Source organism: Mustela nivalis (assembly GCF_964662115.1).
Source record: "Mustela nivalis genome assembly, chromosome: 19".
Taxonomy (NCBI): Eukaryota; Metazoa; Chordata; class Mammalia; order Carnivora; family Mustelidae; genus Mustela; species Mustela nivalis.
The window spans coordinates 6,291,376-6,306,708 of NC_139038.1; the positions used below are offsets into that span (position 1 = coordinate 6,291,376).

The following is a 15,333-nucleotide window of genomic DNA, read 5'->3' on the forward strand; positions in this document are numbered from 1 at the left end:
TCCAGAGCTACTACTTCAAATTCGGCCTCCCCAGCAGCTAGACCTCTGTAGCCCACAAGGAGGGCTTTTCAACCTGGCACCTTTAAGGAAAAAAAAATTTTTTTTAAATGCTCAACTGTTTCTAGTGACTGTCTCACTCCCTACTGTACTGTTAAGTTCCCGGTAGAGACTATTTTTGTGACATTCCTCTCATCCTTAACGCTCTTCGAGTATTGTGCTCAATCCTGAGTAAGGCAGTGAATTGGCTTTGGTGCTTATGCTCCTTTAGAATTAATCTGACTAGAAAATTAATATCAAATTCAAATTCAAAAATGATAAACTATAATGTTAAAGAATGAAGTGTCACTAAAATCATACAGAGCTTATTTCTCCCTTATATTTTTCAACAGATATATATTCCTTCAAAAAAATAGACAGGCTACGTAACACACTGGGGAACAATGTATTTCTCTGCTATTTCCTTAAAATGATTCTTCTTTAATGAGATGCCCTCTGTCCCTAAACTATCAGATAATCTGAACTGGGTTTCTTTGGTGTTACGTTTAGTAGCATTTCACAGCTGTTAAAAAGAAAAGGCAACCTCAATCTGGAGATGTTGATATGATGCACAAACAAATTAACAGAACAGGTTTATGCCCTGCTTTCAACCCCCTTTCCTGAGTGGAAGGGGGTTGGGGCAGGGGCCAGGGCAGAAGGGGGACTCTGCTCCACATCATCATTCAGGGACCCAGGCTGATAAAGGCTCCACCATATGCCACACAGTTGCCAGTGCCCCCACAGAAGAGCTGGAGGCTCCTACTGCTTCAGCCTCACCATGGGACAAATCACGTCTTACGGTTCACCAGCCAGAACTCGTCCTGTGGTCCCACTAACCACAAGGCTTCTGAAGAGCAGAGAGGTTTCTGCTACAGAGGCAGCTGTGGGTGTATGAAAATAGAGCAATTCCTGTATTGTGTGGAAAAGCGAGATACAGGACAGTGCACATCCTAGTCTAGCACCTGCGTCCAAGAGCGGGAGAAAAGGAAGGGGGCAGAGAACCTTTGGAAGAAACAAGACAAACTAGTAATGTCATGATAATAATAGTCACTCCCCTAGAGGCAAGCTGGTTGACAAGGGACAGAGTGTAGGAGACTTATTTTTGATGAATACCCTTTTATATCATATGCATACATCATCTATTTAAAAACTCTCACTGAAATTTTTAGGCTGTGATGTACACACTTCAAATTAATGAGCTGGGTTGTTTTTCTGAATAAAGTTCCATCTATTCTAATATAAGAAACCCCAAATCCTTGACTCATACTGCCTGAAATTAAACACCTGGAGTAACACTGACATCATCGTATCCTTTCGTAAAGCCTTGTGAGAGATCTTGACTGGCTTCTGTCGATTCTAAACATAAACAATGCTACTGAGCAGGTGATAATTGCTTACGTTAATAAACAGTTTCCTTCTGGAAATCAGATTTCTGTTACTTCCACATAGGTACCATTTCCCAAAGTAAAATTCCTTTTCTGAAAGAACAATGTATTTTTTTCCTACTGCTAGGCTGAACCCTATGCAAAATACAGCAACCAAACCCAGGTTTCCAAAAAGAAAACAGCGCTGCTATCTCAGAACGCATGAAAATATGTTGATATGATGCACAAAGCCAGTCTTGATATGAACTATAATGTTGATATGATGCACAGAGCCAGTCTTTTCCAAAATCATAATCAACACCCTCAAATAATATTTAAATGCTTCGTGTGCCAGATGTGCCAGAGGACAGCCTCTGGGGCTTATGACAAGGTAAAGGGTACTTCTGCTCGCCTCCTGTAGTTGTCTCAAACAAAAGTGGAATCCGTTGACATTCAGGTGATGAAGCAAGCCATAAATAATGCAATAAGTAAACACGTAGGTCAAGTCTCCAAAAAGACTTCCATAATTCATTTCTATCTTAATATCAAAAACAGGTCTAAAAAAAGAGCCCAAACAGGCTTACACCACTCCCATCACAACACCTGAAGTTTCAGGCTCCAAGAGAAACAGAATGCTATTGAGGATCTGTGCTATCCTTACGGATTTTACTCTAAATTCCAGCTTAGCATATTACATGGTGACTTTTTACTGCACAAGTTGGTTCTTAAACCAGCCTGTGACTATCACTCAAGCTCTACAGTATACTTCCACATATAAATTTTAGTGGAAAATCAAATGCCATGCACTGCTTTCAAGTATCAATATTATGTCTTCCCACTGAATGTGTTTGGGTGTATCAAAGGCATTTTCCTAAACAGGCTTTCCGCCAAAAACCTGGGTGCTCTAAAAGGTTCTGGGTACCATCAATTCACCTACCTTTCATTTCAAATAGCTTGACCCAACCGATATTAACGATCTCCAAAAACATGACTCCATTTTATTTCTAAGTCGCTGAAGAAAAGCAAATTATCAAAGTTTCCAAGCCCACCATGGGTCTTGTATAATCCATGATTAAATCTACAGAACGAATTAGTAATTATTAAATTGCCAATACTGCAATACAGGAGACCAACACCAACATAAGGAGGGAAAAAAAAAAGAAAAGAAACTTCAGGTCACACTGCATTATGTTTAAACTGAAGACAGATGGCATTAATTTGTGGGTATGCAAACAATTGCCAGGACTTCCAAGTCAAAGACAGCCATAATACCATGTATCATTGTTTCTAAGACATTTTTTCTGATTTTAACATCTCTGAAATCTTCAAATGAATCACAGTGAAGTGTAATTACTGGTGTTTCTTTTTTAGTGGTACATAAAACAATGGTGTGACTTTTCAAAGTCATCTTAGAGTCACTGAAATATGACAACATTAACATTAGCTAACACATATTGAACACTTACTACGGACCAGACATTGCATGTGGATTATTTCATTTAATATACACAAACTGAAGTGTCTCCAACTATTTCCCAACCCATCCCCTTTTTTTTTTAGCTGAGTAAACTAAGAGATGAGATCACTCATCTAAAGGCAAAGGCTGGCTCCTGCCCAGCTCCTAAACCACCCCACCTGGCTGACTCCAGAAGAAAGACCTTGGAGGTATGAGAGCCAACCATTCTTCTTGGAAGATAGGTTCAAAGCTCAGCCAAGCATCTTTAAGCCCCCTTTGCTGTTTTTTTGTTTTTGTTTTTGTTTTTTGTTGTTTTTTTTTTAGGAAAATAGCAAAGAAAACACAGAGCTCCAAATATCAAAAATGAGTGTTAATCCAAAGCTTTCATTATAAAAGAAGGGTTGGTAATCACTTACCAAAAAAATTATACACTTGGATAAAAACAAATTTTTTCTTTCTTTCTTTTTTTTTTTAAGATTTTATTTATTTATTTGTCAGAGAGAGAGCGAGCAAGAGCAAGCACAGGCAGACAAAGTGGAAGGCAGAGTCAGAGGGAGAAGCAGGCTCCCTGCGGAGCAAGGAGCCCGATGTGGGACTCGATCCCAGGACGCTGGGATCATGACCTGAGCCGAAGGCAGCTGCTTAACCAACTGAGCCACCCAGGCGTCCCGAATTTTTTCTTTCTATTCCTCCTAAATTCAACTTACAAACAACTAATATGCACTTTCCCCTCTCAAAAATATCCTATCATCTCCAGAGAAATGACTTAAGAATTTCTAGAATCTAGGGTGTCTTGGTGGCTCAGTGGGTTAAGCTTCTTTCTGCCTCCAGCTCAGGTCATGACCTCAGGGTCCTGGGATTGAGCCCCGCATCAGGCTCTCTGCTCAGCGGGGAGCCTGCTTCCCCCTCTCTCTCTGCCTGCCTCTCTGCCTACTTGTGATCTCTCTCAGTCAAATAAATAAATAAAATTTTTTAATTTCTAGAATCTGCACTGGTTTGTTGAAAATCTTAGTATTGAAATAATCCCCAATAAAATAACACTACACAACAATTCAGAAACTTTCTATAATACAAATCAGCAATGATATTTGTTGGAGTAAGTTCATATATAAAGCTACCATTCCTAACTCTCAGGAAAAATATCTGGCATTTTTACAAAAATGGCATCTTTTGCTTTGCACTACTACAAAGAAGGCATATTTCTTTTTCCTAAGTTCATTAAATGGCAGCTTTATCATCCTCACACTCAGCATACACAAACTAGCATTATAAATTTTTTTTAATGGGATTGTCTAGTTATTTGTTGGTTGCCCTCCTAGCATCCATTTTTCTCTCCCATCAAAACGTCCCAAATGTTGGGTGGGACTAACGCCATTTACTAGATTCCAAGATGGCTCCTTCTTGTCCAACCAGCACATCCCATCATCCTTGCCACAGTGGTTGGTTCACAAATGAACACATAACCCACATCAGGCGAACCCAACAAAGGGATTCAACTCCAACTTCTAGCAATGAGCTGTTGGGAAAGTGGACTTTAAACATTTCTGCTGGTTAAACCTAGAAGCAAATAGCCATGGGAGCTTCTAATAGCCATCTTTGGATCATAAGAAAAAAAGAGATAGCCAAGAATGGTTCTGAGGTCACAGCGCTGAGAACCAAAGTGAAACTGGATTCTTCTCATGCTATTAACTACTTTTGGACTTTTCAGTTAACTTACTGAAAAAAATGCTTCCTACGGAGTCAATTTAAGCTAGGTTTTCTGCTACTTACATCTGAAAGCATCCTGGTTTGTTTTTTTAATAAAAGTGTCATGAAGTATGGTATTATAAATACAAGACAGAAGCAAAAAATGTGAAATTGGCTGAAGAAAGGAGGCAGGGTAGAATTCAATGAACACCCTCCCTCGTTGATGACATCAATTACTAAGATAGGGGAGACTCGGATCAGAGCATCTTGGGGAATGACTGGGGGGTGTGTTGTGGTCAGAAGGACAAAACTGGGAGTTATCCGAAGGCAACCACTGTTGTATTCCTGTACATGGGAATGTAACGTGTTCTGAACCATGGAGACTGAAGTTCCCATTCTAAACTCATTTTTCAAATAGTAATCTTCAGTTTGGCTTCCTGACTTCCCTCCACGGTTGCGTACAATTGAACTTGTCATTGGCTGTCCCTAAATCATTAGACCGGGAGAAGCTCTACATACCCTGACCAAGACAACTGGTCATTCTCTCCAGTGCCCTTGAAGCTGCAGCTAGAGGCAGCAAACCCCGAAGCAGAGGGTAAAGGAGCTGCGTTAGCCAGGAGAAAAGGGTAATGCTGGCAAACCTCTTTCCAGCTCCCGCTTTCCAATAAGCCAGAATGAGAACTTTTATAATAAATCTTTCAGCATCTTTGAAAGAGAGAAATAATTGATAAATGACATTTAAATCAAATAGGGCACGAAGCTGCTGTCCAAGCAAGAGATGGTCCCAGCTTGAAGTAGGATGGAGACAACAGGCCTAAAGAGAAGACACCCTCCACATGAACTATGGTGGCAGAGTCAAGAAGGCTGAAGCAGAAGTTAGGTATGAAAAACCTAACAGGTCTTGGTTTTTGGTTTGAGCAACTGAGTAGATCTAACGAAGCGAGGATGACTGGGAGAGGAAGGCTTCTGGGGTAGAAGGAACCAGGAAGATCACTTGGGACATGTTAAGCTTAAGGTGTCTCTTAGGCACGTTTGGGAAGAGGAATGCCACCTGTTCAACCTTGCACAATCAAGAAGGGAAAAAAGGCTAAGAAAAGTTAAATCAATGTCCCATGAGGACATGTAGGCCTTCTCCTTCACATGACTATTGATTATGGTAAAGTATGAATTCATTATAGCTGGACTAAGTGTGTTTCCAAGTATTTCTGTAACAGCACATGGGATGATTATCTATTCGGGACAAGAGAAACAATCTTTCTCTGTCCTATATAAAGTGTGCGTTTAAAGAGTAAAACAAGTTGCATGCTTTTTTTTAACCTAGAAATAAAACACGTACAAAACAAAACACCCAGCCGTCTTGGAGCTTGGTTTGATAGCTTGGCTCCCATGAGGAAACAGGAGAACAAGGACACACAGAAAGAAAGCAATACTAGCCCTGTTCAGATGAGCAGACATTGAACAATCCTCAAATCCATCATTTGTAGGTAATACATGGAGAAATGCTATTCAGTAAACTTAGAATTTTTATCCCAAAGACCTAGGAGAACAAAAAGGCAATGAATTATTACAACTTTTTCTACTTTTATAGAGTCAGAGATTCCTTTTTTAGGCACAGCTAAAATTAGTAAAGAGCCCTTTAAAAAAGTTTAAAGCAAACATACTGATTATGTGAATACTTAGGGAAAATACCAAGTTATTGTTCCTGATTTATGCAAATTAGCATTTTCACTTCCACTTTAGGGATGAGGTTCTTCTCTTTTTTTTTTTTTTTTAAGATTTTATTCATTTATTTGATAGACAGAGATCACAAGTAGGCAGAGAGGCAGGCAGAGAGAGAGAGAGAGAGAGCCGATGCGGGGCTCGATCCCAGGACCCTGAGATCATGACCTGAGCTGAAGGCAAAGGCTTTAACCCACTGAGCCCCCCAGGCACCACATGAGGTTATTTTCTAAAATTTTCTAAAATTAGGTCAGAGATAACCCCAAATGACATTCCAAATAAAGGACTATTATTCAGAACCACGACCCCAGTCTTTCAAGGACTCACTATAGAAAGGGGCTTCAGGAGGACCCGATTTCTGAATCTGGCAAGAATCATTTGGGCTTACTTAGTATTATGCTGGGAAAATTTTGGGTAGGAGGTGTTATCAGAACAAACATATCCTCTGGGAAAATGAGTTTGTTGAGATCTACAAAGTATGCAAAATATTTTTTACTCTCCAAAACCCAGGAATCGTCCTGTGAAGAAATGCACATAAACATGGATATATGCCTTTAGATGCCATTTAAGCCTTTTAAAATATATTTGGCGGGGTGTGGGGGGGTGCCTGGGTGGCTCAGTTGTTAAGCGTCTGCCTTTGGCTCAGGTCATGATCTCAGGGTCCAGGGACTGAGCCCAGCATCGGGCTCCCTGCTCAGCGGGAAGCCTGCTTCCCCCTTTCTCACTCCCCCTGCTTGTGTTCCCTCTCTTGCTGTGTCTCTCTCTGTCAAATAAATAAAATCTTAAAAGAAAAAACATCATTTTGAATTTTTAGAACACCTACATACAAAAACAATTACTATTGGCAATTAATGTACTTGTTGCTCTAAGAAATTCTTAAGAGCTGTAGATTCTTTTTTGATTTTAACATCTGTAATTGTTGAAAAGCAATCTATTCTCAAGCAGGAAGGGGGAAGAGATCAAACAATACAAAGAGGAAACCAGGGAAAAGATGTCCCTCTCGCCTGGATCTTCAGGCCCTGGTTCTCCTTCCCAGAGAAAATGACCATCAGTCTTCTCAGAGGTATCCTTGTTGTAATGTTCTATACAAATAGATCTAGATAAATTTCCCCTTTTATTTTTTATTACTCGCACAGTATGTACAATATTCACTGTTTTGAATCTTTTTCCCCACTCTCAACAATGTATCTTAGAAAATGTTCCACATCAGAATATAAAGCACTATCAGGGCACCTGGTGGCTCAGTCAGTTGAGCGTCTGCCTCTGGCTCAAGTCATGATCCCGAGATCCCAGATCGAGTCCTGCGTCAGACTCCCTGCTCAGTGGAGAGTCTGCTTCTCCCTCTGCCCTGTTCATGCTCTCTCTAGCTCTCAAATAATTTTTAAAAATTTTTAAAATAAATAAAGCACTATCTTATTCTCTTTAACAGCTACACATCCCTGGGGATATAATGTAATTTCTTTAACTAGTACCCTACTGATGCACACTTAGGTTGTTTCCAGTCTTTCATAAGCTCAAACAATGCTGCAATAAGTTTGCATGGTAAGACTTTTTTTTTTTTTAAGTTTATTTACTTATTCATTTTTAAGTAATCTCTCCACCCAGTGTGGGTGGGGCTCGAACTCACAACCCCCAGATCAAAAGTCTCATGTTTTTCCGACTAAGCCACCCAGGCCCTGGCTGCATATTAAGACTTTACACAAATGTGTGAATGGATCTGAGAAAAAAATTCCTAGAGGCAGAACTGTTCGATCAAGGGCATATACACTTATTATCTGATAGCACCAAACTGCCATCCTTACTCTATTATGTCAGCTTACATTTCCCAGCCAACAGTGTAAAAGAGTTTCTCCTTTTCCTCACCTTTGTCATCCCTAACATATTTCCAAACTCTCTGGTCTTTGCTAATCTGCTAAATGAAAAACAGCTGCACTCCTAGTTTTAACTGATATATTGTTTGGTATATAGGGCTGGGCATCTCTCTGCATGTTTGAAATTCATTTTTTTTCCCCTTTCCTATGAATTATCTGTATTCTTTGGCCTACTCCTAGTTGACTTTGAGAGCTCTTTATACAGTAAGGAAGCTAGACTTTCATTTTCACATAGATTGCAAATTGTTTTTCCTAGTTTGTCTTTGCATATTAGTTTTTATCCATTTTCTTTTTCCATGGAGAAATTTCCTATCCAACTAAAGTTTTTTTAATTCTTTACAATTATGTATCAGCTGATTCTTTCAGATTTCTAAAGCTACAAAACCATATCACTTGCAAATAATAGCAATTTTGCTTTCTGATGTCTTTTTCTAATTAATAACAATTTTGACAGTGTACATCCCTGTATTGTTCCTGACTTTAATGGGAATGCTTCCAAGGATTCACAATTAAAGATGATGCTGTCTTTGGCTTCTAACACTATTTCTCTAAGGAACTTTCTGAATGCACAAAGAATTTAACAGTTTGTTCTTGAGTGCATTTTTCATGTCCATCCATAGGTTTTATAGATTTTCTTCAGTGTCAAATATACCATTAGCTTTAGCATTTACATAATTATTTAGGAACTAGAAATAACAGGAACCTATGACTCTGTATTTACACTCAGCTACTCTACAAATAATTCGTAACTATTCATTAAAATATTTAATGCACATCTAGTCCCCGTGCGACATGAAAATGCAGGTATCTCGCATCCCAGGCAAACCGAGTCTCCAAAAGATCATAATCCACCCACCTCCTTTCCCCACTGTGGCACTTTTGTGAGCTAGAAATCAGATTCAGACCTTCTGACTCCCAACCCAGGGTTTAAGGCACAAGAAAGCACCATGGCCTTTAGAGAATTTAGCGACTGCCCTACAAACAAAGAAAAAAGCAGGCTACCGTCTACAACCCGCAGCTTCACAAGGTTCTCTTCCAGACTCCTGAAAGCAACCTCCAAGTTGGACTCAGGAGCTTAAAACCTCTGAAATGGCATCACCCAGCAGCCAGCGTCATAGGTTCATGCTCAGTGATACACAATGTTGCCGACATTCCTCAGCCAATTAGAATCCCTTTCAGCTGCGAGGGAGGTGCACACAGCTGGAATCAGGTGGGGGCAGCGCCAGATGCATTGATTGTATGTTATTTACGCCTTGTTTTAAAACAATAAAAGGGTTTTTTTTTTCCCTTTAATCCAGAAGTATGGAAACCTATTCCACTTAGTTTAAATGTCCAAATGGATGAAATTACATCTGTAGACACAACAGTAATTCTAACATTTTGCAAAGAAGATATGCCTGCTCCACATGGCTAGGTGCTTTTGTTTTGTTTCTCAACAGAGCTCTCCAGCTCATCTCTAAGTAGCATGCCTTAGGGACTGTGGTCAGCTGGAAGGAGCGTGCAGAGGACAACAAGCCAATTTAAATTAGAGGCTGGCTCTCACTAAAATTCACTTACAGAACAAGTGAACCAGTCGCTTAAGTTGTTCAGGGACAAAAATAAATAAATAAATGGCCACATAGTTTTAATTCTCTGTTTAAAAATATTTCACCTCTAAAACGGTTTTGAAATTACAAAAATGTGATCCAAATAAGAATTCTAAAAGTTCGGGTTTCTCAACCAGAATATCAGAGCCTGCCAAGATACTAAATTATTTCATCTATTTTGGAAGGTTCCTGAACTTCCCTTTTGCTCTTGGCACTCAATAAAAATGCACAATTCAGCTATTTTAACTTTTAACCAGTGCCCACAAACATGTTACAAAACAGCCAGTCTAGTTAAGTGGATCATTGAGCCGATGTTGAAATATTATGGGTCAGTCTTCCTTTTTTTATTCATGAGGAAAAATTTCTTGCCGAGTGACTCAGTCACAGAACCTCCTGACACCCAGCGTTCCACACTAGGACCTGACAATGTGTCCAAACAGATAAAATGAAAATTTGTAGAAGAGAAGGAATAACTCGAAGTTCAGACACCACTTTCATGGTTGCAAAACCCGTAGTTTTTACCTCAAATAGTTAGACTTGTAGGCAAAAATTCTAGTTGGCTTTCACTACAACTGCTATAAAGATACAGATAAAAATAAAGTGTATAAAGTTATTTATTTCATTGCTCAGGTCAGTTAGGTGGGTCAAGAAGCTTTAAAAAGAAATGGATTTGAGGCGGAAAAAAACAACCTTAATGTGATCAAATCACAAATAAAATCAGTAATGCAACCTATATTTGGCAGAATGTGATTTCTTTTAGAGTAAATTGAGGTTTTGCCATAGTTACTTGATTTAGCCCATTCCACACCCTTAGCTAATTCAGCTCAGAGAAGTGTCTTGACTATACCTCCAGAAACTTGAGGCTGACCCTGAGGAAAATGTTCTAGAAACTCAGGAGCAGCTCATGGCTAAACACCAAATGACTTATTCCAGCCTATCGTGGTTATGGTTGTTAAAACCCAAAGTTCTTCCTGCCTTACATAAACCAGGTTCCCTGCTGGCATAACCTAACAAAGGCAACACTTAACAGCTTTCTTAACCTTTCAGAGAAGCCAAACTAGTCCAAATCAATTAGGCCACCTGTTACTGATAAATCAGAGTTATTGACAGCTATTAATACAACTTTTTCTCTCCAAGTAGCCTCATCTGGATGGCTGAACCCCAAGTCTCCCTTACTTTCCGTGTGCTACAACTTTAAAAATAGCCTCTGGGGCGGCTGGGTGGCTCAGTGGGTTAAAGCCTCTGTCTTCGGCTCAGGTCATGGTCTCAGGGTCCTGGGATTGAGTCCCGCATGGGGCTCTCTGCTCAGCAGGGAGCCTGCTTCCTCCTCTCTCTCTGCCTGACTCTCTGCCTACTTGTGATCTCCCTCTGTCAAATAAATAAATAAAATCTTTAAATAAATAAAAAATAAAAATAAAAATAGCCTCTGTTTCCACATGCTATCAAGGAAGGACTCCTCCCCCCTCTACTTGGAATTAGAATTTTTCTTTTCACAATACACAGTCACGCTCCAAAAGCTATAAAAACACAAGGAGGTTTGAGAGTATCTCAAGGCATAAAAACGCAAAAAAAAAATTTATAGGCATTTGCCATTTCAACTAACTGGTTAACATTAGAATAAAATGAAATTTGCCTGAAGAGCACTGCGGAATCCTTAAAGCTCAAAATTCCACTCTTTTACCCAAAGTGGCCTAAATAACATATCTGGGATTCATTTGCGTACCACATAAGAAGAAAGATTTTGCAAATCCGGCTTGAATTTAAAATAATAATGTTCCCAAAGTGTTTGATTCGCTAGTGAACTCAAAATGTCTGTAAGATAATGTTAAGATAACTTGATTTTGCACATATTATGCCCCAAGCCTACTGAAACTATTTAAAAACTATTTCCCTGTTAAAATACCACAAAGACATTCATTACAGTTAACTTCTTTTAAATATAAAGAGTCAAATATTCATTTTACTGCATAGGCCAGGCTTCCAAAGCAGTTCCATATACCACCCAATAGTTTGCAAAAACAGAAAGGGTTCCACAGGAAGAAAAAAATATATCCTAATCAATACACAAAATGAATGCTTCACCTAAATCAAACACAGGTGCTGTGTTTTATTTTATTTTATTTTTATTTATTTATTTGACAGAGAAATGACAAGTAGGCAGAGAAGCAGGCAGAGGGACATAGGGAAGCAGGCTCCCCGCCCAGCAGAGAGCCCACTGTGGGCCTAGATCCCAGGACCCTGAGACCGTGACCTGAGGTGAAGGCAGAGGCTTAACCCACTGAGCCACCCAGGCACCCAAGTGCTGTGTTTTAACACAAATTTCTGAAAATCAGCATTGAGAGTAACAGAAAGCGTAAGTACCCAACGTAATTTGGAATAAGTAGGTAGCCAAAATGAGAAAGAGAATCAAAGAATGTTACAATAAAGTTGAAATCTCATTTTATATGAGGAAATGGAAACCCAGCAAGGTTACATAATTTGTTCCATATCATGCAGTTTATGGTAGGTCTGATCAAAATCACATTCCTTCATTTTAAATCCAATCCTCTACTCATCACCAAATACAACTGTAGACCCCAAAGTTCTAAAGACTCTTTTATACTCCAATGTCTTCACACGTTGCCTTGAATCATGCCTTGTGTGATATTACTGACCGGTGAGAATATCCCTCGGTTTAAAAACAAATTTTTTTTTTTCCAATATGACACATAGTAATAAACTCTGAAACCTGTAGCAAGAGTACTCAATTTTTGAAAGATGGCTACCCCATCTTTCAAACCCCTGACAACCTTAAAAATGAGGCGGGGGGGGGGGTGCACCTAGGTGGCTCAGTCTAAGAGTGGCCTTCAGCTGGGGTCATGATCCCAGAGTTCTGGGATCTGAGCCCCACACCGGGCTCTCTGCTCAGCAGGGAGCCTGCTTCCCCCTCCCTCTCTCTGCCTCTCTGCTACTTGTGATCTCTCGCTCTCTCTCTGTCAAATAAATAAATAAAAATCTTAAAAAAAAAGAGTCCAGGGGTGCCTGGGTGGCTCAGTGGGTTGAAGCCTCTGCCTTCGGCTCAGGTCATAATCCCGGGTTCCTGGGATCGAGCCCCGCATCGAGCTCTCTGCTCAGCAGGGAGCCTGCTTCCCTTCCTCTCTCTGCCTGCCTCTCTGCCTACTTGTGATCTCTGACTGTCAAATAAATTAAAAAAAAAAAAAAATGAGGCCAAAACCTATTCTATCTACAATGAAACAGGATTCCAGCATCTTAATTAACATAACAGCGTGTCAATTAACATTCAACAGACAACACACGTGGGTCATATGGGTCTGCAATCACCGCTAAACTCAATTCTGTTGCAGCGAGGACCACACTCACAGATCATCCCAGACCTTCAATAACACCAACAGGGGTGAAGGGAAAGGAAATAACCTTTGGAAGGCTTTGGAAATAACCCTCATCACCTGATCCTTCAATAGCAAATCCCATGCCAAACTCTTCAAAACGTTTCTGTATCTTCAGCATCTATTTCTGAGCCCAAAAATTATTTGCGAGGACAAACCAAGCCTTCCCTTTCACCAGGGATAGGCCCACACGAGCCAACAAGGTTTGAAGAACATATACACACCCGACACAAACATTGTAATTAGAACCTATTCCTTCTGAAACATTAGTCACATTTCTACCAGAACTCATGAAATCAGTTACTCCTGCTATTAACAAGAAAAATGAAACCAATCTGATGTCAATTACAGACTGCACTGTAAATGGGAATCAAATTAAAGTTGCCAGTAATTAAAGTTTTACAAGGATTACAAAGTCAAAAACAGGGCTTTCATGGAACCATAAAAATAACAATGTTATATACTGTATCTACATGGTGAGAAGCTGTTTCCTACTGGCCCTGGAATAAAGGATTATGTTCCTCCAGAAGCAAAGATCCCTGGGATACATGGCAGTTATTTCACAAAACCAGGCTCTGGATTTGGGTCCAAATCATTATCTGATCACATTATCTTATTGTAACCTAATCTGACATCTTTATACCAAACCAAACCAAACCAAGCAAAACAAAACCAAAAAACCCCATATATATAACTATACATATATCTATCTATATATATATATATATATATAGCTATCTATCTATATAAAACCCCTTTGAAAAAAATAAATCATGCAACAACTACGTACTTTCAAAGGAAACTTTAGTTTGTAACCAATCACCCATTGCTGTTTTCCTGGATTTTTACCGACGAATTAGGGCCACGCATCTGCCATCAAGTGTCCAAAATGCTCATTCGCTCTTGGAAAGGATCTGACCGGACTCTGACCAGACTGGCCACGGAACCCAGAAATCCAAGGGAAAGCCTCCTGACAGGAACCGGCCTCAACTTCTCATTTCCTCTCCCAAGCTGGAAACACTGGAGGTCGGCAAGTCCCCGGGCAGGAGCGCACGACCGGGCCTCAGGTAGGGTTTAACCTGGGAGGGAGGCCGCAGCACCGCAGTCCCGGGCGGCCCGCGAAGGGGCAGATCTCCCGGGCGGCTAGCGAGGGGCGCCTCCACCAGGCAGCTGGCGACCACACTCCCCAAACCCCGCGCCTCCGGCCCTCAGCAGAGCTCCGCACCCCCCTTGAAGGTGGCACTACCGAGCCTCCTAGCAGACACCGGCACTTCACTGAAGACTCGGTGAGATCGAATCAAGGAGTCTGCGTTCGTGCTGCTGCCAAAGCCTCCAGTGGGGGCCGGGGGGACCCTCAGCCCTACTCAGGGCTCAAGGAGGTTGCGGGGAGAGGGGCGGGGCTGGTAAAGTGCAATGCAGAAAAGAATTGAAGAAGCACGATCGGGAGCAGACAGTGGCCTGGCCTGAGGCAGAAAGGAAGTGGACTAGACTGAAGAGGTCTGGACCAGGGGGGAAGTGAGGAGAACAGGACCGGGAGCAGCGACACGACAGGACTGAGGAATTCGAGGCTGAAGGAAAGGGTGGAGGCAGCGAGACAGAAGCAGGGGGGCGGGGCCGCCAGATAAGCGAGGGCGGGACTAAGTGGAAAATGAGGGGGCGGGGCCTAGGGGGAAAGTGAGGGAGCCCGGCCAAGGGAGAATAAAGGGGCGGGGCCGGGAGGGGAGAAGCCAGGGGGCAAGTTGGGGAGTCGGTAGAGAGAGGAAGGGCGAGAGTATGGGGGAGGGGGTAAGAAGCGGGGGACTGGAGGGAGAAGCGCGGGGGCACGGCGGAGGAGAGACGAGGAGGCGAGAGAGGATGGGAAGGTGGTGAGAAGCGAGAGGCGGGACCCAGGACAAGGGGCGGGGCCAGGAGGGAAAGCGAGGAGGCAGGTGAGGGAAGAGGGAAGAAAGCGAGGGGGAGGAAGGGGGCTGAGCAGCGGGGGGCGGGGCCACGAGGGGAGAAACGAGGGGACAAGGCGGGGAGAGGAAGGGGAGCGACCAGGACACGGGGGCGGGGGAAACGGGAAGGGGGCTAGGAGGGGGGACGCGACGGGGCAGGTGGGAGGAAAAGGAGGGAAGCCGGAGGGCCGTGGGGGGGGGGGCGTGCGGTGGGGGTGAGAAGCGAGGGGGCGGGGCCGGGAACAGCGAGGGGGCGGGGCCGGGAGCGAGGAGCGAGGGGCACTCGCCGAGG

The 15,333-nt window shown here is 42.0% G+C and overlaps 1 protein-coding gene across 3 annotated transcripts in view; it reads right to left on the reverse strand.

Annotated features, from left to right (window-relative positions):
- SMURF1 (SMAD specific E3 ubiquitin protein ligase 1) overlaps positions 1-15,069 on the reverse strand; it is a 106,148-nt gene extending 91,079 nt beyond the window's left edge. For all 3 annotated transcript variants that reach the window (XM_082712721.1, XM_082712720.1, XM_082712719.1), the window contains exon 1: positions 13,895-15,069. In XM_082712721.1, the coding sequence (XP_082568847.1) occupies positions 13,895-13,931 (37 nt within the window). In that variant the 5' untranslated portion in view covers positions 13,932-15,069. The remainder of the gene's footprint in view (positions 1-13,894) is intronic.
- Between the last annotated feature and the right edge of the window lie 264 nt (positions 15,070-15,333).